The sequence below is a fragment of the Lampetra fluviatilis genome, chromosome 46 (genome assembly GCF_964198595.1).
Source record: "Lampetra fluviatilis chromosome 46, kcLamFluv1.1, whole genome shotgun sequence".
Taxonomy (NCBI): domain Eukaryota; kingdom Metazoa; phylum Chordata; class Hyperoartia; order Petromyzontiformes; family Petromyzontidae; genus Lampetra; species Lampetra fluviatilis.
The window spans coordinates 1,448,668-1,475,248 of NC_136320.1; the positions used below are offsets into that span (position 1 = coordinate 1,448,668).

The window sequence follows — 26,581 nt, forward strand, 5'->3', positions numbered from 1 at the left end:
CTCCAAATATATAGGCGTCAGGGTCGAGATCAAACCCACGACCTCCTGTATGCCAGGTGAGGTAGTTAACATCGCGCCGCCGTAGCGCCCCTGCTAAGACATGAAGGGGAGTACCCCAAGATCCGGTTCAGATATCACTCCCCACCAGTGTTAGCCATGGCTAGGAAGTGAACTCATGTTGTAGGATTTCCTAGCGCAGTGCGCAAACCACCTCGCCTCCTCTTCACCCCTATATGACTGAGATTATGTCCATAGGAGACATCAAGAGATGAAATCAGCTGTTGTGCTGGTGCTATATGGATTTTTGCATTGCAGGACCATGACAGATGGCGACGGTTTGAAAAGGCCTTAATCCAGCAGTGGTTGTATTACGGCTGATAAACGTGATTATTATAAATACATGTATTGTTTTATTATTATTATTGCGGTTATTTACCCAAGAAAGACCGAGTCTCAACTCTTTTTCAGGACGGTCCTGCCAAGTTTTAGCAGTAGGGGGCGATGTTGCTGCTGATGTGTGTAATGGCAATCTTTCAGCATTGGGATGTTTGGCTAATACCAGTTGCAATATCAGGGGTTGGGAACGTCCGGCCCGTGGGCCATACAAGGCCCACAAAATCATTTTGTCTGGCCCTGCCAAGGCAACCGCAGGCAGGACTCGAAATTCAATAAATCTAGGAGCAAACCTGGAAAAGCAGTTGCGAGTAGCAACATCATCAATACCGGCTAACATCACACGCCTCGCCAAAGAGAAGCAGTTCTAGCGATCACATTAGGGGTGAGTTAATGAAATGTTTGATCAAATATAACAAGCTAATTTTTAAGTTGATCATTTTGTATGGCCCACGAATGATGTTATAAATATCCAAATGGCCCTTGGCAGAGAAAAGGTTCCCCACCCCTGAGTTACATCGTACGTTTGTCCTGAATCTGTCTGACTTGTTAAACTATGCCACGCGAACGTTTAGGCAAAGCGAAGGGTGGCGGGAAGGAGCAAGCCATTCCGGAGCCCATCGCAGTCGAGACCGTCCCTCCAGGCCCAACACCTGGGAGCTCTGAGTGGGAGTATGTGGACCAGCCCCTGACTCTGGTATCTGGATACATTGTTATCAACACATTACGTCTAGAGCCAAGGGGAAGCGTTTGCGAACGGGAAATAATTTGTAAACATACGGGATTTGTATCGCCATGCTACCTGCAGTCTGCACCTCCGGTTAGCACGGTCGGTTACGTACAGTGCGAAAGAAGTTCAGCATACATATGTAGTGACTCAGAGACACTAAGATTAGGAGGCACTGTGTTAATTAACACGGGCTGACAGTAACACTTAGTAACTACAGTTTCCAGTCAGGACAGCTGTTAGACTGCCTGACTGGCGACGCCGAGATGGTGAAGACGGCGACGACGGCGAAGACTCCAGCAGCACGACAGGATCCCACTCCAAACGACAGCCCCAAGGTCCCCTCCCAGGGCCCCTCTTATACTGGGGGGCGTGGCCTGGCTCTGCTCCTGGCCACGCCCCCTTCTGGAACCTACTAGCGGGTTCTCGATGTGCCCCTTCCGTAACCTTTCCCCGAGATCCCTCTCTGGTCTATCACGTGGCCTTCTGTCAGTCAGGGCTGCTGTAAGCTGCAAATCCCCTTCCCTGCCAGCAGCCAGCACTATGCTGCTACGTGACCGATTCTATGTGACTACACATACATACAGTCAGCGGAGGTCCCTGCCCGCTGGGTTCCCGAAGCAGAAGTTATTTTTGGGTGCGTCGTCTGACTAAAAACATTATAGGATGGACAAGCCACGTAAAGATATCACAATTGTTCAAAATAAATAAGGTAATAATTGCAATAATTATTTTTCAATATTGCCGTTAGCATTATGAGCTGTTTTTATATTTTTTATAAGGATCTGAGATCTCGCTGATAATTGGTGCACCCTAATTTATTTCATGAATTAGAGGCCCCTTCAACGATTTGGGCCCTAAACTTTTACTTGATTTACCTTATGCCTAGCGGCAGCACTCCTTACAGTGCTTCACATGCACCAATGTCCACCCTTCCTTTGTGTAGGAGATGGCCACTTACCTCAGTGGTTTTTGGGACAACATGGAACGGACGTACATTTCCGACTGCAAAATGGTGTTTCACAATTTAAGGCGGGAAAGAGAAGCCATCGTGCACCATCTTTACGATATCAGGTGTGTCTCTGCACTTTCACGCACCCACGATGCATTTTGGCAAAAAGGAAGCGGCGTCAAATCGGTCAATCTCACACCTCATTCGCGACGCAAACCTCACCCCTCCTGGCTTTGATCATTCCTCCTCGAAGATATTGGTCTCACCATCAATCACATCAGACCATCAACAGGCCGATGCACACATCTCCAAAGATGTGAATTAAAGGCACGAGCCACAGTAGTGCGACTGTGGCCATGCAACCCAAACTACGGACCACGTAGTAAACCACCGTAGTCTGCGCTCCTTCAATGGAGGTGGAATAGCAACATCACGCAACATCTCTCCTGAAGCCCTCTCGTGGCTAGCAGACCTCGACGTCGGCAGTTAGCTCCTGAACATATTGCCATACGCAAGAATAGAATCTCACTTTTGGTTTCACTTTCATGTAATTAATATTTTTGTGTTATGTGTACATGTCCATGTAGAGTCCCTTGTTGAACCAGTGCTGGATGAGGACCTCTCCATGCCATGGGGGGTTATTTAACACCACGCTTGAAATTGAGTCGTGTGCAGGGACTAGGTGAATCGTTGCATCCCGCTACATGGGAGAGATGGCGATGGCTTGGGGGAGGGCTTCATCCGTCAGTGGATAGATCACGGTTGGCAATGATGGTACTTAAAGTGAGAGGCATCTTTACATCGTGTCATGTGGCGTACGCTGTTTTCTGCACGCAATCGTGTGCAGGCAGGAGTTTGTGGAGTTTCTGCGAAGACCCGACCACAAGCAGGAGTTTGTACAGCGCTGGCAGATTGAGCTGAATGAGCTGCCAGGCTACCTGAGGGGCGATGATGACACACGAGCAGAGATGCATCAGCGCGCACAGGTAGGACGCCTCCAAACACCGTGATCAGCCAGGGTTGGGCCAAGTCAAGAAGTATACTCCTACATGTTTACAACACAACAATATTGCAACGACCACCTCCACACGTTCTTCGCTTTACTAGGAGCCTTGATTGTGGACACGAACACTCTTCTTGAAGCCCGAACTTCGTCTTCTCTCCAACCGACCCTTCCCCTTGTGCTATCCCATTTTATATCCCTTGAGCCCCCTTTCTCGAAGTTTTGCTCACCCTATTTCCCTCAGCCAATCCCCGTCCTCCTTCTCCGACGGTTGTCAACCGTTCCCCCGTCAGTCAACCCTCGTTTCCCACCTTCTACGTTTGTATTTCTCCTCCAATAACTTCAATTTCTGCCTCCAGCCAATCTTTCAGGCCTTACCACACCAATCAGAGGCCTTGATTTACTTCCTAACTGTCCGCGCCTGCACGCACACCATGTCAGGTAAGTGGTCTGTTGTTTTCGGTTTTTACAATATCAATAATATATGTATTGCCCTTTAGCCGATCCACTGTTGGATGAGGTGCCTCCCCATGCCGTGGGATTCATGGGGCCTGTTTGACCCTACTTCGCCACACTGTTCAGTGCGTATTGGTGAAGGCGGAGAGAATAGACGAGGGAGCATAGAAAGTACAGTACGACAATGGATTTTGCTGCACTGCCTTTCGCTACACACCACAGCCCCACAGCAGATGGTCGCCCATCTAAGCACTAACCAGACTCAACCCTGCTTAGCATCCAATATCTGACAAAATTGGGCACATTCCGTGTGATTTTGTCGTAGGTTTGATAATCTTTCAAGCGATGTTAATATTACCGCAGATGACCACATTGTGTTTTATTTTTATAAAAACGTTGGCCTGGCAGTGTCTGCGTGTAAACGTGATCGACTCGTGTAGGATCTGAAGGAGAAGTTATGGGACATCACCGATGGGCGGAAGGAGGAGGCGGAGAGGGAGCTGCTGTCGGTGATGCATGATGGCTGGCTCAATGCACGGCTCGCTGCATTCGCCAACCACCACATCGCACTCATGCAGGTTCGCCACCCATCCCGTCCTCTACGCCCCCCATCTCGACTGTCCATCTCTGTGCCTCCCTCGCCCTGCACCAACTACAAACTCCCACTGCAGCACTTAACACTTTCACCGTCACTCACCTGGTTCTGTTCCTCTCTTAAAACAACCTCCATCGTTTCTCCCTAGCCCATCCTGTTACTGCTTCTCCCTGGCCCGGCCAACTAGATGTGACCTACCCCAACCGCTATCACTACCACAAACCCCATCATTATCACTATCACAATTCCAACCTCTATCACTACCCCAACCCCTATCACTACCCCAACCCCTGTCACTACCACAACCCCCATCACTACCCCTATCACTATCCCAACCCCTATCATTCAGACGCTGTCTTTCCGACAAACCTGTTCTTCACCTGAGGACGGCTGCTTGCGTTGTGGCCAAAACGTCGTGAGAATTGTATTTTATTATATTTTATTATTTTATTATTTCCCTTCTACGTGACTTTACCGAAAGAACCAAGAAGATGAATCCCTGCAGTCACGAAAGCTTTAAATCGAAATTTGATTAGCATGATGTTAATATGAGGAATTAGCATGTAACTGGTCACGGAAGTGGCTATGTTAAAGTCAGAGTTTACATATCAACAGAGGCATTTAGTATATTGACGCTAAACAATACACCACTGTCATTATCGTCAACAGCCATCGTCTCGCCGATGCCGGATGAAGGCCTGGCAGAGCCGTTGCCATCTCTCTCAGCCTCGCTTCGCAACAATCCATTTCGTCCCTGTAACACGATCTGCTTTTATCGCTCCATCTCCGTGGCGGATGTCCTCTTGGGCGTGTCCCCTCCTTTGGCTGCCACTCGATCGTTAGTCTCCACCACTGCCCGTCATCCCTCCCATTGAAGTGTCTTGCCCAAGCCCAAATACTCCTCTCAATTAGCAATAATATTGATCTCGCTTGCGTATGATTTCTGATCCTCGTATTCCTCATCCTGTCTCTCGGTGTAATTCCAAGCACACATACTTTCCACCTTTTGTTCTACGTGCTTGTCAGTGCCAACGTTTGTGATCCATATGTCGTAGCAGGTAAGAATAAATGCATAATCGAGGTTTTTGGGTTAGATCTTGTAAATGCGTCGTTAAACCTACCACCACAACAGTAAACCCACAAAATGTACAATTCGAGTACAAGAAGCAATACTTTTTTTTAAAATTATTCTTCACACAAATTCGTGTTGTTTTTGCATCTACAACTATTTAAACAATCTGTAGGAGGGACTCATTTGCAAAGCACAGTAGAATATCATTGTTATTCAGCTTGTTTACCCAGGAAAGCCTCACTGAGTCTCATGACTATTTTTCAGGAGGGTCCTGCCTATTTTTCGCAGTCGGGGGTGATGATTGCCTCACACAGTAGATTCTAATCAAGTTAATTTGTATGTAATTTTACAAATTTGCCAAATTTGGTGTATACCTAGGCTAGTTATTGAATGTGGATCTGCACAAAGTGGTTAAATAAAGATTTGCATGAGAGCAGGCTGGAAAGTTGTACTTGCGGGTAACATAAACTGATGTACAATGTGCGGCATTGCGTTGCGTTCAGGTGGAAATGGAGCGCTGGCAGGACGCCGTTCTGTTCTTGCGGGACTACTACGTGGGCATTCAGGGCCGGGTGGGAGCCGGTGGGCTGGGAGGGGAGCGCGAGGCATTCCGCCTCCCCCTGCTTCCGCCGCCCCCGCTGGCTCCGGCAGCAGACGAAGAGAAAGCGTCGCGTGCTGCCCCCGGGAAGTCGGGGACGGACGCGACGGTCACCGGGCCCGGCAGCCCGAGCAGCCGAGAGAGAGCGTCGCGCGGCAGGGGCGGGCGCGACAAGAGCGATGCGCTGTCGGCAGAATCGCCAACGTCGCACGCCTCCCAGGAGATCATCCAAGAGGCCTCGCAAGCGGCGCTGGCTGTGGCCGCCCTGATGGTACGACGGACCGCATGATCAAGGCATTGCGCTGCATAGCTCTCTGATGTGTTCTTGGGTTGTACCGCGTGTTGTTCGACATGATGATATGTCCGATTATCACAGTTGGCTATGTACGTTGCGAAAGATGTTCAACATGCATACAAGACTGGAGCTATAACCAGTACACCGGCCCTCTTATATTCCACCGAGGTCCAGGCCCTACTTGTCTAGCTCCTGTCATTACGACATAGGTCCCATATTAATATTACGTTGTTTTGCTGCTGCTGTGGATGCCTGTGGAAGGTTTCTGAGGAGCTGGCAGTTTTGGAGCAGAATGGGAGAGACGATGAACAAATAGATGGAGAAAGGGCAGCATCTGCAAGTCGAAAACCCACCTCTGGCAAAGCGAAAGGTTCTAAGATTGCCAAGCAGAAGGAGCCAAAAGGATCTGGGAAAAAAAAGGGTAAGGTCATTACTTTGAGAAGCTATAACTATACTCAGAATGGGTGGATAATGTTCATTAATCTCTTTTACACCCTTATGCTGTGTATAATAAAGATTATGCATTGCTGGGGATTCATGTATAGATCGTTAAGCGAGACGTGTACTTCTAAAAATAAGTTGCCGGTATGAAACCTCTTCGTCCTGCAGCGACCCATCATGCGTGCTCATTTCCTCTCTGCGGAAACATCGTAACACAGCAACGGGAACCGTTCTGAAAAGCACCGGCGTTTTACATGCGTGGTGTTGTGAGAAGTGCTGGTACGGTGTAACGTCGTTTATCGGACAATTTCGACCGCTGGGGATGATTATATTCTACCAGGAGGGAGGAAACCTCTTCTTGCGTTTCTATACAGAGGTGGATTTTTTTACATTATTAAGTTTTCCAAGACGGTAAGTATAATCTATCGATTAAAAATTCTTCAACTGGTGCAGTGGCACAGTGGTTATTGCTCTGTGCTATAAACCCGTGTGTACACCTTGGTTGTATCCCCTGCCACGGCTAACATCAGTGGTGAGCGATATCTCGACGAGTCCTGGACACCAACTTCACCGACTCGCACTGGCTAGTGTGGTCAAAAAACACTCTCACGACGCGCATGGTATAAATAGGCCCTCATCCAGCAGTGGATTGACAAAGGGCTATGGTATGTATTTATTTACTTTATAACTATTATAAGTGAATTGATGTTGTTCCAAACTTGTACTTGAGGAGTGCAGGAGCGCCCAGCCCCAGTGTGCCAATGCAAGTGGAGGAAGTGAATCCTGAAGTGGTGGCACAGAAGGAGCGCAAAGCCAAGATGCATCAGGAGCATGCTTGTGCCTTAAAGCATGAGGGTGAGGCTTGAAGCACAGCAATACTGCCCCACTGTGAGGGGCACATTCACATTGCATTAATTGTAGGGACCACAACAGTGGCATAGTGTTGTAGGCATGGGCCCCTTAGTGCAAGGAATTTAATTATTCAGAATCTTAATTTTGACTGGAGGAATCCGATGAGCTATGAAGCTCTTTTTCACAGATGTCCAGTAAAATGGGGAGCCCCTGTCCAATCCCCCCCCCCCCCACCGCTCTTCATAGCCGGGAACCTGGGAACCTCTGGCCTGTGGGTCCTGGTACAGTTGCACCACCTGCACACTTGAACGCTACGCCACTTGACCACGAGGACTTTTTAAAGCTCATTGCTCATTGCCTTGGCCACTGAGAATAAGGCCATTCCGGTTCACAAAATAAGCCAGCGGGCTCAGCCCGGATTCTCACAGCAACCTCACTGTGGCAAGGGAGCTGCAGTTGGCCCATCTGATGACTTAAATAATTGGATTACAGCCCAGCTTCAATTCCAACACATCGCTATGACAACTATACAGACAACGGCATTATTCGTGACGTTAATAACCGTAAAGATAATAACGATCCTGAGGTGGTCAGAGAAGAGTAACTTTTGTGTGCGAATTGTATTGCTTTCACGAAATGCTTTGGAGCATAACACAAGTGAGCTGTGGTCTCTGCCCTTGTGTACGGGGCCTATAGAAACCTGCCTGAGACAGCGACTGGACACGGTGAAGGAGCAAGCTCTTTCGGCAATCGGGGCCCTCCGCGCGGCGAGTGCAGAGGCGTACCAGGCCATGCAGGACTCGCTGGGCCAACGCTACCACGCCGAGATGCACAGGTGTTGTACCAGCCACAAGACAACGAGTCCTCCTGCGGCCTGCATAGGCTTTTGGCGGCAGGCGTCCGTTAACAAGCGGCTATGAAAGTCAACCCACAGTGTTATACGACCCGAGGTCGGGTCCCGGCCGCAGTTAATATCAGTGGCGATTAACTGAACCAGACATAGCTACATCAGCATTGGGGGGACAAAGGCACCCAGGTGTGGTCCTGGCCACACCACCCGCTTGTGTGCCATATGGCTACATTATGTTTCTCGCTAATGGCGGTCCGGCGGCTTAGAGTCGGTGTAAGCTATACGGGAGATCGTTGTCTCTCTCTGTGAGAGTCTGGACGTTTCCCGACACGCGTGGTGGTAACGTATGCACTGCGTGCGATGACGCGGCAACATGTGTGCCGCACTTGTCCAGCATTGAGCAGCTGCTGGATGTGATTCAAGGCGCCGTGGAGTCGGGGACTCCGCTGCAGCCCGAGCTGGTGCTGCAGCAGGACTCCTTCTACCTAAGCATAGAGGCGCGCATGTACGAGGAGCCTCCTGCCCCCGCCCCGCCACAGCCTTCCGAGCCTCTCCACCCACAGCACTTCACTGTGGAGCAGCTGATGTCCTTCCATCGGCACCTGCTAGAGGCTGCACCTGCAGGTAGCTGCTGCTTGCTCACTGCGTATGTGTGTGTGCACTTGCTCCTACAGTCTGTTAAGGCTTTATGGGGGATTTTCTTCGATTTAAAGCTTTCGTGACTGCAGGGATTCATCTTCTTGGTTCTTTCGGTAAAGTCACGTAGAATGGAAATAATAAAATAATAAAAATAAAACATAAAATAATTCTCACGACGTTTCGGCCACAACGCAAGCAGCCGTCCTCAGGTGGAGAACAGGTCTCTCGACAGACCTGTTCTTCACCTGAGGATGGCCGCTTGCGTTGTGGCCGAAACGTCGTGAGCATTATTTTATAATGTTTTATTATTATTATTTTATTATTTCCATTATATGGGGGATCTTTGTCTTACCCGAAACCCAGTTGTGTAGCGTGATTGGCATGGCCCTTGGGGCAAGGAATGAAATGGGGCCACCCCACTGTCCACCTTCCCCCCCACCCCTCTTCGTGGCCTGGCACCTAGGCTCCTGAATCCTGTGGGCTTTGGTGCAATTGCACTACCTGTTTACTCAATAGTTGCGCCACTGTCTGAACCCTCACTGGAACAAACCTTCTGACCACGTCCCAAACTAAACCAGACCGGAGTTCGATCATTTTAGGTTATCATCATCGTGATCATCATCAGGCTTGATTGATCCACTGCTGGGTAAAGGTCTCCCCAAGTCCTAAAAATCTCTCACGGGGTCCTGCAATGTAACAATCGTGGGGGGGCTCCAGAAATATACTGGAAAATGTATGATGAGTTTTGGTGGTCAGTGATGGTAAATCGAGTGATGAGAATCTGTTTTTGGTGCAGTTGACCAACTTGTGAATATATGAAGACGGGTAGGCCTTTGGAAGATATAGATACAACATCTGTCACGTTTACTCTCATGCATATGTAGCTATAAATATTAATCCTAACAACGAACCCTATCTTTTGGTACAGGATATATTTCCACTTTAGATTTCATCGACTTCCTGCATGATCTGGGTTCTGGTGGTACAGGGAGTGAATCTCTGCCAGAGGCCTGGCTAAACATGTCGCACACACAGGTGAGTCGAGACCTGGTCACATTCAGACACTCACGATATATATATACAAGTTGTGGATGTGGCCGAGTGGCTGGCACCGTTGAGATCCTGGGTTCGAATCCTGGTTTCATCTGCCTGTGATTAAACCTGATTCTCAATTCTATAGAGTTGGTGGTCTCAGCCCAGCCACCAAAGGCTGCACAAAAAGCCCATTACATTCAGTTTTGTTCTGTGCCAGCTCTGAGGACTTGATACGTTTAGATGAAGCCAAATGACAAGAGCAATGCAGTAAAGTGTATTTAAGTATTAATTTATTTATTCATACACTTGTTGAGATTTGCCTCGGCCATGCTGCAAGAGATGGGATGCAAAGATGATGACAATAACCGCCGTTCGCCACCAAGAGGTTGTTTCGCCCAGGGGAGCCTCGCCGAGTCTCAAATACTCTATTTCAGGAGAGTCCTGCCAAGATGTAAATTCCAATTATATAATTTGTGGGTATTTTTTTTACATTTGATCAATTTGGAGCATGACACCAGCAATGGCCTACTCTTGCGGACAATATAACGGAATCTTTAACGCCCCCAGTTGAAGTAGATGGCCCCCCGTAGTATCACGACGGTTATTACACTCGCAGCATTAATCAGGGTGGCCGCTGTATTTCGAACCGCGAACCTCCTCAACAGCAAGCGGGGGGAACGCGCGACCGCTGGGCAGCGTCACCGTCCCTTTGTGCTGTACGTGGTTGTGTGCTATACATTTCTATGTGATAAGCCACTTCTTTGAGCTATCATCTGTGGCCAGGTCGCTTCTGAAAAAGAAGCAAATTGCTCAGTGGGCTTTACCTGTTAAAATAAAAATGGTAAAGTTTTACTATTATTTGTTTGTTGTGAATTTCTTGCATTTCCTATAATTTGCACTCATATCGTGTTTTTGTATTGTTTGTTGTTGTAACTTTCTGACCCGTCCCTACTGGACATTTGTGAAAAAGAACTTGATAGCTCATTGGATTCCTCCAGTATAAATACATATTTTGATTCTAAATCTTGACTTAAAGCTTTCGTGACTGCAGGAATTCATATTATTTGGGTCTTTCGGTAAAGCCACTTACATAGAAGAAAAATTAATAACAATAAAAAGAATAAAAATAAAGTGAATAAAAAAATAATAAAAATATCACGACGTTTTGATCGCAACACAAGCAATCGTCTCCTCATAACGATTGCTTGTGTTGCGATCGAAACGTTGTGATATTTTTATTATTATTTTATTCACTTCATTTTCATTATTTGATTGTTATTATTTTTTATATCTACATGACTTTACCGTAAGACCCAGAGAATATACAGTATTCTGATTCTTCTTGGTTCTTTCGGTAACGTCACGTAGAAGGGAAGTAATAAAATAATAAAAATAAAACATAATAAAATAATTCTCACGACGTTTTGGCCACAACGCAAGCAGCCGTCCTCAGGTGCTTGCGTTGTGGCCGAAACGTCATGAGAATTATTTTATTATGTTTTATTTTTATTATTTTATTACTTCCCTTCTACGTGACTTTACCGAAAGAACCAAGAAGATGAATCCCTGCAGTCACGAAAGCTTTAAATCGAAATTTATTCTGATTCTGTTTGCGGCGTGTTCAGATTGCGGCGATCGCACACGAAGTGCAGGGCGGCGTGGAGCTGTTGGACTGGCGCAGACTGCTGGTGCTGGCAGCCTGGCCCTGGCCACTGCCCTCGGTGACCCAGCTGCTTGCGGTGCTTGCAGCCTGCCGGAAAGCCGACCCTGAAAGCTCCGGCTTCTTGACTCAGGAGCAGTACGACCAGGCATGTGCTCCTCTGTTGTCCCCTATTTCTTGCCACGTCTCGACCCACTCTTCTCCTTCACTCTCCAAATGCCCCCCCCCCCTCCCCGCTTCAAAACGATCGGCAGAGTACAGCGTATCCTCGGAGTAATGTGAGCAGAGATACCGTTTCCCACATATATCAGAATTGTTTTGCTTGTGTGTAGTATGAGAACAATTTAAATGTATTTATGATTTGTGTGTGCCACGGTGGCGAGATGTTAACTACCTCGCCTGGTATACATGAGCGCGTGGGTTCGATCCTGACCCTGACGCCTGCTGCTGTATATTTGGAATTTTCATGTTCTCCCCGAGGTCATGTGGATTTTTCTCTGGGTCCTCCGGTTTTTCCCTCCACATTTAGAATCAACACGCGTTTGGGGTATTTGACTGCTATAAATTTCCACATAAATCACTTCGTTGAGCTATCATTTGTGGCCAGGTCGCTTCTGAAATAGAGCTATATAGCTCAGTGGGCCTTTCCTGGTAAAATAAAACTAGTTATAGTTAGTTCGTGAGACTAACACTTTGCATTATTATGGTATTGCTAAGTTCAATTGTTACCTGAGAATATGCTGTTAACACTAATACTATTATTGAATGTCAGGAGTAAGAGTTTTGGTGTGTTGCCCCACAGATCGAACTGTGGTTTAAAGATGCTGTGCCAACAGAAAATAAGTGTGACTTATACGATCGGCTGGGGAATCTCAAACAGGTACATTATTATACGAAATGATTATTGTCATCCTGGTACTTCCCACTGCTGTGTAAATGCCTCCCCTATTTTCTTCCAGTCCATAATTTACTGAATTGCTTCTGTCCATTAGTGGCCTCCGAAATCTTAGATTTTTGTAAATGATTTAGAGAAACCTGTCATAAGAGAACAATCATTCAGGCCAGAAAACCATGAGTTTCAAACAACAACAACGACACCAAAAAACACAGAAACGTGTAAAAAGCACTCAGCCTTTGTGAGGCTCACAATGCTCTTCTTCAGGAAATCCTGACAGTATTTCGCAGAATGCACAAAGGTCGAGTGCTTTCAACGATTTTGCGTGTTGTTTGAAATCCATTCCGCTGCTTCTCTTCCCTTCCCTCGGCCTCTTTCATTTTCTCTCTCATCTCTCTACAGTTGCTCTCGTAACATGTCCTGCCCATTTCCATGAGATCTATTTTGCTTTAAACTCACTTTAAAACCCCATGGTCTCATTCGCTCTGTGCCCTCTGCGTAACAGTCTGTAGGTTCTATAAAGTGAAGTGCTTGCCACAAATGAACCACAATACCTTGCTGATCTCGTCAAGGAGCCATACATCATCACGCGAACTCCGGTTATCTTCCCAGCGGCTTTTGGCTAGCCGTCGAACAAAGACGGCCAATGCATCGCACGCTTTTAAATGCGCTTCTGCGGCCCTCTGGAATGCTCTTCCTTCCTTTGTCTTTAGTATGTTGTCCTTCCTCCGCACCTCCGATCAGCGAAATAAGTTCAACATGCATACAAGCAATCTGTTCTGGCAAGTCACCTGTGGTGCGTGCGTGTATAGGCCCTCTTTACCTTGCTCGGACAAGGGGAGAAGATAGACTACAAGAGCATGTTGCTGTACTTGGCCTGTGGTGAAGATGGACAGGATGGCTTCTATCGAGCACTGAGTGTGGCGGCGGCAGCAGCAGCAGCAATGGCTTTGCCTGGGGATCCATCTACTCCCCCTCCCCAGGTAATGTGTTGCCATCGCAATGGCTCGGGTCGATTTATCAGCGCACTCTGTATTTGCAATGTGGCCCTACATTCCAATTACGGTTGTCTACAAGATGCAAAGGATGTGTGTCCGTGGGTGTGATGTGCATAGACTCAGACCCGCAATGCTCCTGATCTCGAAAGATCTTGGAAGCTAAGCGGGTTTAACCCTGCATGTTGGCTGGACGGGTGACCATTATGCATTAACAGGATGTAATAGCTGCCCAGAACAGGTTGTTGTTGTTAAAGGCTCCGGGGCTACATGGTGGAGAGCAGAGGGAAGGCAGTACAGAAATATCCGTTGTATTGTACTTCTATGCTGCCTAACTCGACCAACCCGCACTATCCAGCAGTGGTGAAGTACGGTGATATAATCCCCATGACCCTCAGGGTGCGGAGTGACACAGGGCTGTGCATGTGTAATTACGTGCACGCATTACCCTGTTCGAGAGCTGTGTGTTGCCGGGTTCTCACAGACAGAGGATCTGGATTCTGGGCCTTTGGAATCTGTCTCTCTGGACGCTTTGCTCACGGTCCTCCACCACGCCGGGGCGATTGCCGAGGACACCCATCGCTTCAGCCACCCGAACGAGACACGTGCACACCCGTACCTCGAGGTATCGTCACAACTCGCTCGCCGGGCGTCAGCGACGCGTGTTTAGGATTGTTGTGGACTTGTTTAACGATGCACGGAGTGGATCCGTTGCGTGCCTCCCGCGCGACACAGTTGAAGCCAGCGAGTTTCTGGGAGGCTCAACCGAGACACACGGTGAGCTGCTAGCCCCTCCTGTCTTCGTCAGTCCCACCTACAGGGACTCCTCTACTTACGAACGAGTTAGGTTCCAGAGGTCTGTTCGTAAGTCAATCTGTTCGTAAGTTCAACTTTACTCCAATTCAGAACGTGTTGTACGGCATGTACACTAAACACGGGGAATGGCTTTAAAAGTTGTATAATCTCCTGTAGATGTAGATGACACTGGTTCTTCACGTTCTGCAGAAGTAGATGCCACCTCCGCCATCTATTGCGCTGTGGTTGAATTTACGACTATCAGTCCGAACAGACAGCTGGACATGCGGACAGGTTTCTTCGTATCTCTGAAAGTTCGTAAGTCGGACGTTCGTAAGTAGGGGAGTCCCTGTACTTTTACATAGCCACACCCATTGAATCGCTCGTGCCGCATGCAAGGCGAGTGGCCTAGTCGCTCTCTCTTACGTTGGTCCTGTCTCCTGCTCATATGCCGCGCCTGCTCCTCTGCCAGACGATTTTAAAGCGGCAACAAAATCACCTATTCTCACAAGAGCTGCAGGACATCGCAACAGACATTTGCCAGATTTACTCTAACATGTGCAGCGTGTACCGCTAATGTGATTTATGTGTTAGCCATTTACGCCGCTTACTTTAAACCGTTTATCGTTTCAGGAACACATCGTTCAGGTGTTCCGAGATCTGGGATCGGAAGACCTAGAGCCTGTTCGCTTCCAGGCACTAATCAAGCATCCACTGATTGAAGAAATGATCAGCTTGATTTTAAAATTCAAATTAGTGGTCAGGGATGATTTGCTCATCCCGACGAATGTACTACCCTAAAACATATGTCATATGCAGTTAAATTCAATTAACCTGTGGGCGGATTATCCATGCCGCAGATTAACCGCGCATGCGAAAAAATCTTAATATTTTACGTGGGCACATTTTGTTGGTTGCTCCTCAATCGTTGGGGGTCCGTGACTCTGTGCCCCTGCGATCGGCTTCAGAACGGCAAGTAAAACCAACAATCTTTAGGAAGCAATGAAAACAGACGACGCATTCAATGTTCTTACCCCTCCCCCGCCCATTCTACGTAGCTAAACAATTAATATATTTTGATGGTCTAATTTACGTGTGTTTTGCACTATCGTAGATGACCGAGAGTCGATTATATTCGGGTTTGATAGACAGGAAGCATTTAACTCTCGAGTAACCAAATGTAGGATGGTGCAACAGGCGCGATAATTATTTATATCGATAATTCATTGAAATTAGACTGCTTTTCAAATCTCATTCTCTTACTCTTAGGTTTTTTCGGTAAAGTCACGTAGGTACGTGACGTAGGTACGTGACTTTAGTAGGTACGTGACTTTACCGAAAAAACCTAAGAGTATGAATCCTTGCAGTCACGAAAGCTTCAAATTTAGAACTCATTCTCTTAAATGTATTGGATTTTTGTTTTGAGATTACAACTAATCTTCTTTGGAATTGCAATCAACCTCCTTCAGGTACTCTTCATAAAAATGGTCTCACTCTAAAGCAGAGGTTGGCCAATCCACCAAGCAGTGCGATGCGCTCTGGCGGATCTGCTAATCCACCAGAAAGCTATGACCAACAATTACCCTTGTAGAGTATAACACATTAAGTACTAGCACCCATCTATTGGTAGACGTTATTATCTTGTATTCTTTCAATGAATCCTTAGTCGTGGGTTTTTTTTTGTTTGCTATCATCCGTACTGAAAATTGTTGTTTGCTTATGGTAGTGTTCTGGTTTGTCCTGAGATGCACAACACATGTTCTGCAATCCACCCGTGGATCGCAATCAACGTATTGGCCACCGCTGATCGAGACAAGTATTTAAATTGTGATCTCACTGGTCCCAGTTACAGTGGTTGCGTTCCCACGCATGCATATTTTACTCATGGTAACAGCGTATTGTAAGAGCAGTAGGTAACCTCGTAACATATCAAATCATATTTTAATCATTCCCATACAACAGGCGCTACAGTCTTATTCCAAAAAAATGTTATTGTATCCAGTGTCCAATAAAGAATTGAATCCAATGTCTAAGCTCAGCATGCTTACTTCTCATGGCTGCTGTTCCGACGTTGCTATTGGCTCGGCTTCCCCTCTCCATTCCTGTCTGCGGAAGGCATAACCCCCATCCCTTGTTGTTGTAACTCGATCCACTTTCACATCCTTCGTTTTTTGTATCCTTCATCCTCATCTTCATTCTCCCTCTCCCAACTTTCTCACTCTCCCTCTCCTACCATCTCATCTCCACTCTCCATCCATTTCATCGCCACTCTCCAATTCATCGTCTGTCTTGCCCTCCTTCCTCTCACCTCTGTTAAACACTCTGTTCATTACGTTTCCCTCCCCACTCCGCACCACGTGGCTAAATCGTCTCGGTCTTGCTTCCCTCGGCCTGGCGACAATGCTTCGCACCCCCATTATTCTGCTGTCGCACGCATAGTCTGTCACTAACAGCACGACGTTTATATGATGGGTGAAATATTGCGGATGTCCTCTTATCCACATTGAATTGAGACAAATCTTTATGGATAAGAGTATATATGTTTGTTATATTCCACCAGCTTCTAAGACCATATGGACCAACGTTGCATGAGAGCATGTGCTCAAGTAGAAAAGCTCTGGACGAGTTTTTCATCTGGCTGTCACCTGATGAAGCTGGTTGTAATTACCGACGAAACGTCGTACTCAGTTTGTAAATGTTGTGGCTTTGCTCTCCAACACACCGGTGTGCTGTACTAGTAACGAATTGGCATGCTCTGTTTACGTGACAAACCTTACTAATTGGCTGTGTCGGGTGGTGGCGGGTTTAACGACACATTTATATTTACACGATCTAACCTCAACAAAACCTGTTTTATGGTTTTTCATGATTTCCGTTACCATCGTGTTCTCTGTTCCAACATCGTAGCCCTTCCTCATCGTATGGCTAATGTTGGTGTAGAGCAGTAGCCGTAATTGTACATTGAGGTGATTGAGCCAGATGATTGTGTCAGGAGTGACGGAGTGGGGTGTCACTCGTATTGGTGAATCGGGCGTCGAGCCTGCGTTATATGTTCCACGGTTCCATTCCGGGAGACCACACAACAGAGAGGTTTTTAAAATATTCCATTTGTGAAAGATACAATTTTCCATTTGTGGAAATTCGTAGCCCTAACTGGTGAGCAACACTCCGTGTCTCCCTTCCTTTTGTTCGTTTCTCCTTTTTCCCCCATGAAAAATAATGACAGAGACCTGAACCGATGGTTTTGTACGTTGTTATTATTTTAAAACACTTGCAAAAACTCATTCCTGTGCTCGCAGGGTCACACGTAAAATCATGCGTGCAACATTTGGGACTTGGGATGCAAAGTAACACGATTTGGCGCACGATGCATCATTAGCTTAACAAAGAGAAAAACCAATGTTGTCGTTCCACCCAGAATCACCAACAACGTTATAACAGCTTCTTGGTTCTTTCGGTAAAGTCACGTAGAAGAGAAATAATAAAATAATAAAAATAAAACATAATAAAATACAATTTTCACGACGTTTCGGCCACAATGCAAGCAGCCGTCCTCAGGTGAAGAACAGGTCTGTCGGAAAGACAGCGTCTGAAGGCAGCTTCATACTAAATCCATTCACGTAGCCCGCGAAACAAAAACTCATGGTCGCGAGCATTCACGTACAGTGCTTTGCATTTCTCGCGAAGTTCGACGCGCAACTCGTAACAACGCAACACGTCCCTCTCCAACTCCGTACACACAACGCGTAACAGTACCGTTGTGATTGGATGTTTGGGAAACGCAAAATCTAAATGCACACAAACCAAACGTATTCGCGACAACAAGTTGGGACACAACAGCCTTTTATATCACGAGTGCGGCGTTCGGACTCCCGACAGAGATTTGTATCTTGGTCTGCGAGGGGGCCAGCATCTGAAGTCCGCTGATCCTTGTGTCAGATTGAAACCGAGCTGTGTACATAACTGTCCAAACCGTTACTCCACCGCCCTTCAATGGGTTCTAAATGCTAGATTGGGGGTGGTGGTGGTGGTGGCGGCGGTAGTTGTAGTGGATGGAGTGAATACGCATCAATAGCAGAGTGAACATTTATCAACAAATAAACACTATCATTAAAAAACGAATCATGAAAACCCACGTAATATTACTAATATCCTCAGTATAGGCTACGAACACCGTGACATGATGCTCGCTGTCCAGTACTCTCCCAGAAAGCAGCGCGCCTCCTTATGGCTAAGAACAGTTCTCTGGAAGATAACCACCGCAGAACCACTCTAAAAGGGCCTCTTTATCCACGCTCATATATATACCCTCTTTTCCACTGGCACATCCGAGCCGAGTCAGCGCGGGACTCCTCATGGTGCCGGTGGTTTTCCACCGGATATTTGCCGTGCCGAGCCCGGAAGCAAACCGTGATCAGGTGGCCGAACGAGACGTCCGAATCCGGCTCGGGGTGTGCCGAGCAGGCCCGGGGGGGGGGGGGGGCCTGGGATGATGACGCGTCCACTGCGAGTGCGGCGTCAGTCGGCAAAGTGTGAGGTGGAGACAGCCGTCACGGGGCCACGTACACGCGACTTGGCTCGTTGATTGCGCGTGACGGTGCACGCTGGGAAAAAAAAACGGTGATCGTGGCACTCGATGGCGCACGCCAGCCAAAGGAGAGCCACGCTTGCACCGCAACCGACCTGCCTCCCGCACTCATGTAGCGTTCACGTAGCCACCACTCCCGGCTTCTCCTGCTTCTTTGCGCATCACGTACGCCATGTTTGTGATTTCTTGCGACCCCGCGACCTCCAGGGTCGCCGATCTTCCTGCTCCTTCTTTACCACCGCCTCCTCCTGCCCGCGAGTTGACGGGGCTGCGTCGGCATCCGAGCCCCGGTTGCCCGCCTCCGATGCCCCACCACACGCGCTCGTAGCGGAGGGCGAGCAGTTGGACTCCTGGGTAAGGGTCTTGGCTGCGTTTGCCGGGCACCGGGAGAATTCTGGGATTTTCTGAGACCTCACCGTCTGGCTCGGATCTCGATTCCGTGGGTCTGCGATGGTGGTGGTTGTAGTCATCGTTGTTTTCATCAGGAGTAGCTGCAGCAGCAGCACCTACATCATGAACAGATCCAACGGCAGCTTCGTCATCGTCATCAGCAACATCTTCAACATAAGCATAATAATCATATGTAGAGTCAGCATCTTCATTTCCAGCAATTTCATCATTATCCTCATCATGATCATCATCCTCAGCAACGGCATCAGCATCATACCCACGAACATCAGTGGGATCAGCATCTTCGTTATCAACAGCAGCATTGCAATCTTCATCGGCGGCAGCAACGTTATCCTCATCAGCAGCATCTTCATAATCGTCATCTCCAGCAGAAGCAGTTGCAATGTGAAGTCCATCAGCATCATCCTCATCATCATCGTCGTCCTCATCATCGTCGTCGTCATCATCATCATCGTGTGCGGCACCCACTTCGTTTTCATCAACAGTTACCGCATCTGCTACATCATCACCATCACCACCATCGTCGCCGGCATCTTCTTCGTCACCGTAACCGTGAAAATCCGGGCTCAGCAGCTCCGCTTCCCTCTCCGCCTGCTGCCTCCCCGCCGCGTCTCCTCCCCTGAGCACGTAGGCGTTCTGCGCCTTGCGACGCGGCCACGCGTGGAGCGGAAGGCGCCCCTCCACCCGCCTCTCCACCTCCTCCCGCTTGTCCATCTCTCCCTCCTCCGCCTGCTCCGCTTGCTCCTCCCTCTGATCTCCCTCGGAGACGACCTCGACCAGGCAGATGAGTCGCTCCTCCACCTCGCACGCCGGCCGCACCGCGATCCGCCCGCCCCTCTCGGGCCTCGCCCACTCCTGTGCGGAAAAACGCGAGCAGTGACCGCTGTGCCGATTTGCTCCCACACCACCCGCGCCTCCGAAAACAACAGAGCACGCGACTCAACTGGAAACCGCACGACCCGTGACACGCCGGATCCGATCGCCACCTTCGCAAGCAAGCGGGAAATTCAAAGAGGCCCCCGGCATGCGACCGCAGAGAACGTGGCGCAAATCATGGGGCGACATTACAAGCGCCCGGGGGCACAGCGCTAAAGTCGCCAGGGGCACATTGCAAGCCCCCTGTGCGTCACAGCAAGAAGGCCCTCGGTTCAATTCCCGAGCGGGGCGCTGCTGCCGTGAGGAGTTGTTACGTTCCGCCCCCCCACGTTCTGCATGGGGCCAGTGTCCTCCTATAGCTGAAACAAAACCCCCACACAATGTGACTGGTATTGGCGGAACATCCCATTGCTGGTAAATTCCACCGCAAATTACTAATTTGGGATTACACATAGCAACATCGTCCCCCCTAATGGTGAACTTGGCAGGACCCGACTGAAAAACAGTCTTGAGACTCCGTGAGGCTTTGTTGGGTAAACAAGCGGCTAGTATAATAATAATTGGTGCACGGTGGCCCACAATTTTGTCAGCGGTCCGTACGTCCAGAATGGTTGGGGAACGACTGCACTAGAAGGTCGGTGTTCATATCAAGTTGACATCGTCGTGTTTTCCTGATTATAGTTTCAAGTTGATTTTGTTTAACAAGATGAGAACTCCATAGAGACCAAGATGAGTCATTTGCAAGCGCGATTAACCGGGGTCACTACAATTACAAAAGAAAACCAAATAAACTTTTTATCTAAGTATGTTGGACTTATTTTGCACCATACGTAGCCAACCGTGCTAATCGGAGGTGTGGATAGCAATGAAGAAAATAAGAATTCAGCTCAACAAGAGCTGCATCGCCACATGGGAAACCTAAAATTTTAGCGCAAACGTAAATCGACGTTGAACAATTACATTCCCTATCTTGTGAGTCGGCAGATTGTTATTCGCAACTGCAAAATTAAGTTACATTGAACAGACTCAGGGGCGACTATTGTACCCGTGCTTAAAGAAGCCTGTTCTGTTCGTGGCGAATGGCGGCACGGTCAGGAGCTGGAGGCCGAACCGCGATGCGCGTCAACAAGCGGAGCGCTGAACCAGAGGTCGCAACCGGGTACCCGATACCCGTACCCTACCCGATATCCGGCTACCCGTACCTGGCCGGGTACGGGTACGGGTACCCATTTGCGACCCTGGTGCGGCCGGGTACGGGTACGGGTAGGCCGTGAGTCACCGGTGAGTAACCGTTTGTCACTCATTTCGGGTAGGGTACAGGTACGGGTAGGGAACGGGTACCTGTACCCAGCCGGGTACGGGTACCCATTTGCGACCCTGGTGCGGCCGGGTACGGGTACGGGTAAGGAATCAAAACCCGTTTGCGACGTCTGCGCTGACCTCCCTCCCCCCCCACCCCGGGCTCCCTGTTCTGGCGAAAATTCTGCCACCAGATATCCGCAGGGATGCAGCGCACACAGGAGAAGGGACACGTGTCTCAGCTGCGATTGCAAGTGTAATGCGTTGTGACTATCGGAATGTTTATTTATACTGGAGGAATGCGAAGCGCTCTAAAGCTCTTTTTCACAGATGTCCGCGCGAGGATCGTTGTAATTATGGCCGTGGATCGTTCCACGCTCTGGTACCTGGAAGTTGCCCTTGAAGACCGTGAAGAGTTCGTCAAAGGAGGACTCCAGGTTTGGAACGGCGGGCCACACTTTTTGCTTGATCCTGTTGGGAGGTTCATCATCATCGTCATCCGCAACAACATCAACGACCATCGAAAGCGTTTCCAGCGCGTTCGGCGTGGCCTCGCCCGCCCGGCGCTTGGCGCTATAGACGCGACACCGCAGTTGTAGTCTAATTCTCGTTGCCATTCATCACTTCTTATTTTGAATATCAAATCCCAATCTAGATTTGAAGTTTTCGTGACTGCAGGGATCCATACTCTTTGGTTCTTTCGGTAAAGTCACGTAGGTAGAAAATAAAATAAATTAAATCACCACGTTTCGGGCGCAACACGAGCGTCCGTCATCAGGTGGGACAACCACAGCGAGAAACAATTGCTGAAGTGGGCAAAAGGGCTGCTTGTAACAACGTCGTGATTTAATTTATTTTATACCTACGTGACTTTAACGAAAGAACCAAGGAGTAATATAAAATCCCATTTTCTCAAACGTATCTTCCGCCAGTGCTATTCTTCTAATCAGCTATATTACGCAACCCTTCTACCATCGACTGTTATCACGCTACCTAAATGGTTAAAATGCTCCTCCTTTTATAATATTGTTCAACAATATCAACCACAACAACGATAAACACCACATCAACCACGACACCGAGCGCACGAGCAACACCACGGCAATAAACTACGTCTCACTCGCTCATCCACTCATGCATCCACTCACTCATCCACTCGCTCACCCACTCAATCACTAGCTCATCCACTCACTCACTCATCCACTCACTCACCCACCCATCCACTCGCTCACACACATCCACTCTCTCGTCTACTCACTCACTAGCTCATCCATTCATTCACCCACCCATCCACTCGCTCACCCACTCATCCACTCACCCGCTCAGCCACTGACTCACCCACTCAGTCACTCACTCGATCATCCACTCACTCATACACTCATCCACTCTCTCACCCACCCATCCACTCACCCACTCTCTCACCCACCCATCCACTCACCCATTCATCCACTCACTCACACACTCACCCAATCACTCACCAACTCATCCACTCGCTCACACACTCATCCACTCATCCACTCACCCACTCACACACTCATCCACTCACTCACACACTCACTCACCCGCTCATCCACGCACTCACCCACTCATCCACTCACTCACTCATCCACTCGCCGAGTCCGGGATCTCACCTCCTCATCCTGCCCTTGATAACGACCAGAACTGCGCTCATCAGCAGGGCGAACGGGATCACGTAGGCCAGCGTCCACCCTGTGGGGGGACGGGATCGACGCAAGTCATCGCCGCTCCAACACGACATGGACCTGGCCTGAGAACGGCCCCAGTACCGCCCAGGGTCGGTGCCCCCCCCCCCCCCCCGACGTGGCCGCGATCGACTCGCTATGCCACGGTGCCTGTGAATAATAATCTAAATAACGTCACGCATTGAGATTATTTAGATGATTTCGGTGCTATAAAAGTCCAAATGATGGACCACTTTTTTGAGCCATCATTTGTTGCCAGGCCGCTTCTGAAAGATAAGTAAATGGCTCCGTGGCTTTGCCTGGTAGGATGGGGATGGTTTCGTTGCATTTGTATGTGTCTGGGTGATTTGTTTACCTCTCTTGTACTTGGCACTACTGTCACGTCTTTGTACTGGTGTGTTGTTCTTCTTCTTGGTTCTTTCGGTAAAGTCACGTAGAAGGGAAGTAATAAAATAGACTCTGTCTTCTCGACAGACCTGTTCTTCACCTGAGGACGGCTGCTTGCGTTGTGGCCGAAACGTCGTGAGAGTTATTTTATTTTATTATGTTTTATTTTTATTATTTTATTACTTCCCTTCTACGTGACTTTACCGAAAGAACCAAGAAGATGAATCCCTGCAGTCACGAAAGCTTTAAATCGAAAAATTGGTTTGTTGTTGTAACGTTCGTACCCGCACCTACCGGAGATCTGTGAAAAAGAGCTTTATAGCTCATCGGATTCCTCCGCTATTAATACATATTCTGATTCTGCTTTGGTGGATCGCGTAGGGTTCTTGTGGGACTCTCCAACCGGCTGACTTGGCTGCGAAGTGGCCAGGAGATAATGCGGCGAGGAGGTTTATGAACCCGGATGCTCGGGTTTGTTAATCTCCTCAATTGAGCGTGGGGGATTTCTCCGAGCTCTCCGCTCTCTTCCCAATGCGCAGGAAAACTCCGGATGTGGATTTGGCCAAACATCCCAATCAGCATATCGGATAGCTAAGCAGGTATGGAAGACTGCCCTGGAATTCTCGTTGTGTTGTAGGATTAGCCTGGGAGGTGGCCATGAAATGCCAGCACAGAGGTGGGCTATTGATCACATAGTACACCACTGTCCTGGAGTCTGCGCTCCTTCAACGGAGGAGGCGCAAGAGCAAAGTGACGAGAACTCTCTCTGCTGAAGCCCTCTCATCGTGGCCAGCAGACCTCGACATTGACATCGGATCTCCTGAGCCACATTTCTACCATGCCGCTGCCATCATGCGCACGACTTGGGCCGAGGCAACTCACTTGTCCTGTTTGTGTGGTGGGCTGGTTGAATTGGAGGCTGTGAGGGAGGCGCGAACTGGTTAGTAGCTATCCGACTGGTTATACATAATCGCGTGGTTTGTCACTAGTTATCGGTGGGTGAGCGAGAAGCCGTGACACGCACCCTTGCAGTGTTTACGGTAGAAGCCGACCGTAACTGAATTTCTGGTTTCGGCCGAAATCGAAAGTTTAAAATCGACTTTCGGCCGAAACCGAAAGTAAACCGAACGTTTACTTTTTTGCTTCGACCGAAACAGAAACTGCTGAAAGAGGCCATTTGCCAACTTTCGGTGCCGAAACTGAATGTCGGTCGGCCTCTAGTTTACAGCGCTATTGAAATTGTCACAATTAAAAAATAAATGTTTATTATCAGATGGCTGGTTAGTTTTTTCGATAAGCACGGTTGGCCACGTACGGTGCGAAAGAAGTTGAACACACGCACAACTAAGTCGGTGGGCTTACTCACCAGGCCGTTCAGAGGCGTTTGTGACCACAGCCACCGTGTTTCCACTGCCACCCCATCCACCACGCCAGCCCGCTCTGTCGACCCCCTCGGAGGGGTCAGGGGCCTGGAGACCACGTGACTCGGCCCCCTTCACCGCACCCTCGAGCAGGTGGGACCCCTCTCCCTCCCCGAGCCGCACATCCTGGGGGGGCCGTGGGAGTTATGGGCGGAGTGGGAGGGGGGAGGACGTGGGGGGGTGTGGGAGGGGGGGCGTGGGAGGTGGGGGGGCGTGGGAGGGGGGGGGGACGTTACAGGTGCGGGACATTTTCAAGTTTAATTTTATTGGGTATAGCCCTGTGAGCCATGCGGTTCTTGAGTCGGGTGCAACCGCAACAAACAAAATATGAACGGAGAACATCTTAAAGCGACGACGCGCAACCGAAACATCCTGGATAAACCAGCAAATCTTCCAACAAAAAAAACGCCGTGTGCACAAATCCCAGTGTGATGCAAGTCAAACAATAACAACCATAATACAATTTAGATTACCCATATCTTTTCGAAATCACCAAAATATTTGATTGGGATGGGAAGTGAACGAGACGCCACCGCCACCACCACCACTACACGGTACAGCACAAACTCCCTCCCTCCACCTCACCGTGCACGGTTGGTCCGGGCCTCCGTCGCAGCCTGGCGCTCCCAAGCCGGACTCGGACCAACTCAGTCTCAGTTCCCCTCCGCCCATCTCCGTCCGGACCCCGCCAGGTGGAGTTTGGGGATTCGTGCGGTCCCCCAGGAGGGCGCCGTTCGGATCTAAGAACGACGCGGGGAATGGCGGTGAAGACAAGTGCGATGCCGTGCGGCGATCGGCCTGCCTACAGAAACGAAGCCATCTTCCCACACCGAGTGGAGCCTAAAGCAGCCGAAGAATCAGAACTTTTATTTAGACTGGAGGAATCAGATGAGCTGTAAAGCTCTTTCTCGCAGATGTCCAGGAGGGCATACCTGTCAACCTCTTATGCGTGCCTACCTGATTACAGACCAGTTCAGACCTTATTGGTCACCCCGTGCCCTTATAAATCTCAACGTTCATCCTACAAAGTCCCATCACAAGGGACCTACAAAGTCCCATCACAAGGGACCTACAAAGTCCCATCACAAGGGAGAAACACAAACAAATAGACAACAATTATTTTTTGCCCGTATTGAAACGGCTTTAGTGCCGTATGGACCTGAAAACTCAGTTTCCTTGCACAAGAATACGGGGTAAACCGTACGGATTGACACTTACGAGTAGGGGCACGCACGGGCGGTAAGAATGTCACAACATCTTCTTGGTTCTTTTGGTAAAGTCACGTTTCGGCCACAACGCAAGCAGCCGTTGTGGCCGAAACGTCGTGAGAATTATTTTATTATGTTTTATTTTTATTATTTTATTATTTCCCTTCTACGTGACTTTACCGAAAGAACCAAGAAGATGAATCCCTGCAGTCACGAAAGCTTTAAATCGAAAAATGTCACAACAGTAACAGCAACAAGCGAATCGCACACACCATAAATCCTTTATATGCGTGGCATCGGTTTTATTTTATTATTCATTTCTGTTTTTCTTGAGTAAGAGTTTCATTTTTATCACATTGGTATTTTAAATTAAATATGAATTATTATTTTTTTCCTAAAAAGTGGAAAATTTTGGGGAAAAAATTTTCACGAAAA

The 26,581-nt window shown here is 48.6% G+C and overlaps 1 protein-coding gene across 3 annotated transcripts in view; it reads left to right on the top strand.

Annotated features, from left to right (window-relative positions):
- The window catches only part of SPEF2 (sperm flagellar and cilia associated 2), a 34,887-nt gene extending 19,333 nt beyond the window's left edge, over window positions 1–15,554 (top strand). For 2 of the 3 annotated variants that reach the window (XM_078876887.1, XM_078876888.1), the window contains exons 20-34: window positions 969–1,090; window positions 2,067–2,194; window positions 2,920–3,058; window positions 3,972–4,109; window positions 5,702–6,067; window positions 6,353–6,512; window positions 7,271–7,387; window positions 8,081–8,219; window positions 8,629–8,858; window positions 9,802–9,908; window positions 11,534–11,716; window positions 12,371–12,448; window positions 13,276–13,446; window positions 13,943–14,083; window positions 14,887–15,554. In XM_078876887.1, the coding sequence (XP_078733013.1) occupies window positions 969–1,090; window positions 2,067–2,194; window positions 2,920–3,058; window positions 3,972–4,109; window positions 5,702–6,067; window positions 6,353–6,512; window positions 7,271–7,387; window positions 8,081–8,219; window positions 8,629–8,858; window positions 9,802–9,908; window positions 11,534–11,716; window positions 12,371–12,448; window positions 13,276–13,446; window positions 13,943–14,083; window positions 14,887–15,054 (2,387 nt within the window). In that variant the 3' untranslated portion in view covers window positions 15,055–15,554. The remainder of the gene's footprint in view (window positions 1–968; window positions 1,091–2,066; window positions 2,195–2,919; window positions 3,059–3,971; window positions 4,110–5,701; window positions 6,068–6,352; window positions 6,513–7,270; window positions 7,388–8,080; window positions 8,220–8,628; window positions 8,859–9,801; window positions 9,909–11,533; window positions 11,717–12,370; window positions 12,449–13,275; window positions 13,447–13,942; window positions 14,084–14,886) is intronic. The other variant, XM_078876889.1, reaches the window with a different exon arrangement.
- Window positions 15,555–26,581: the final 11,027 nt, after the last annotated feature.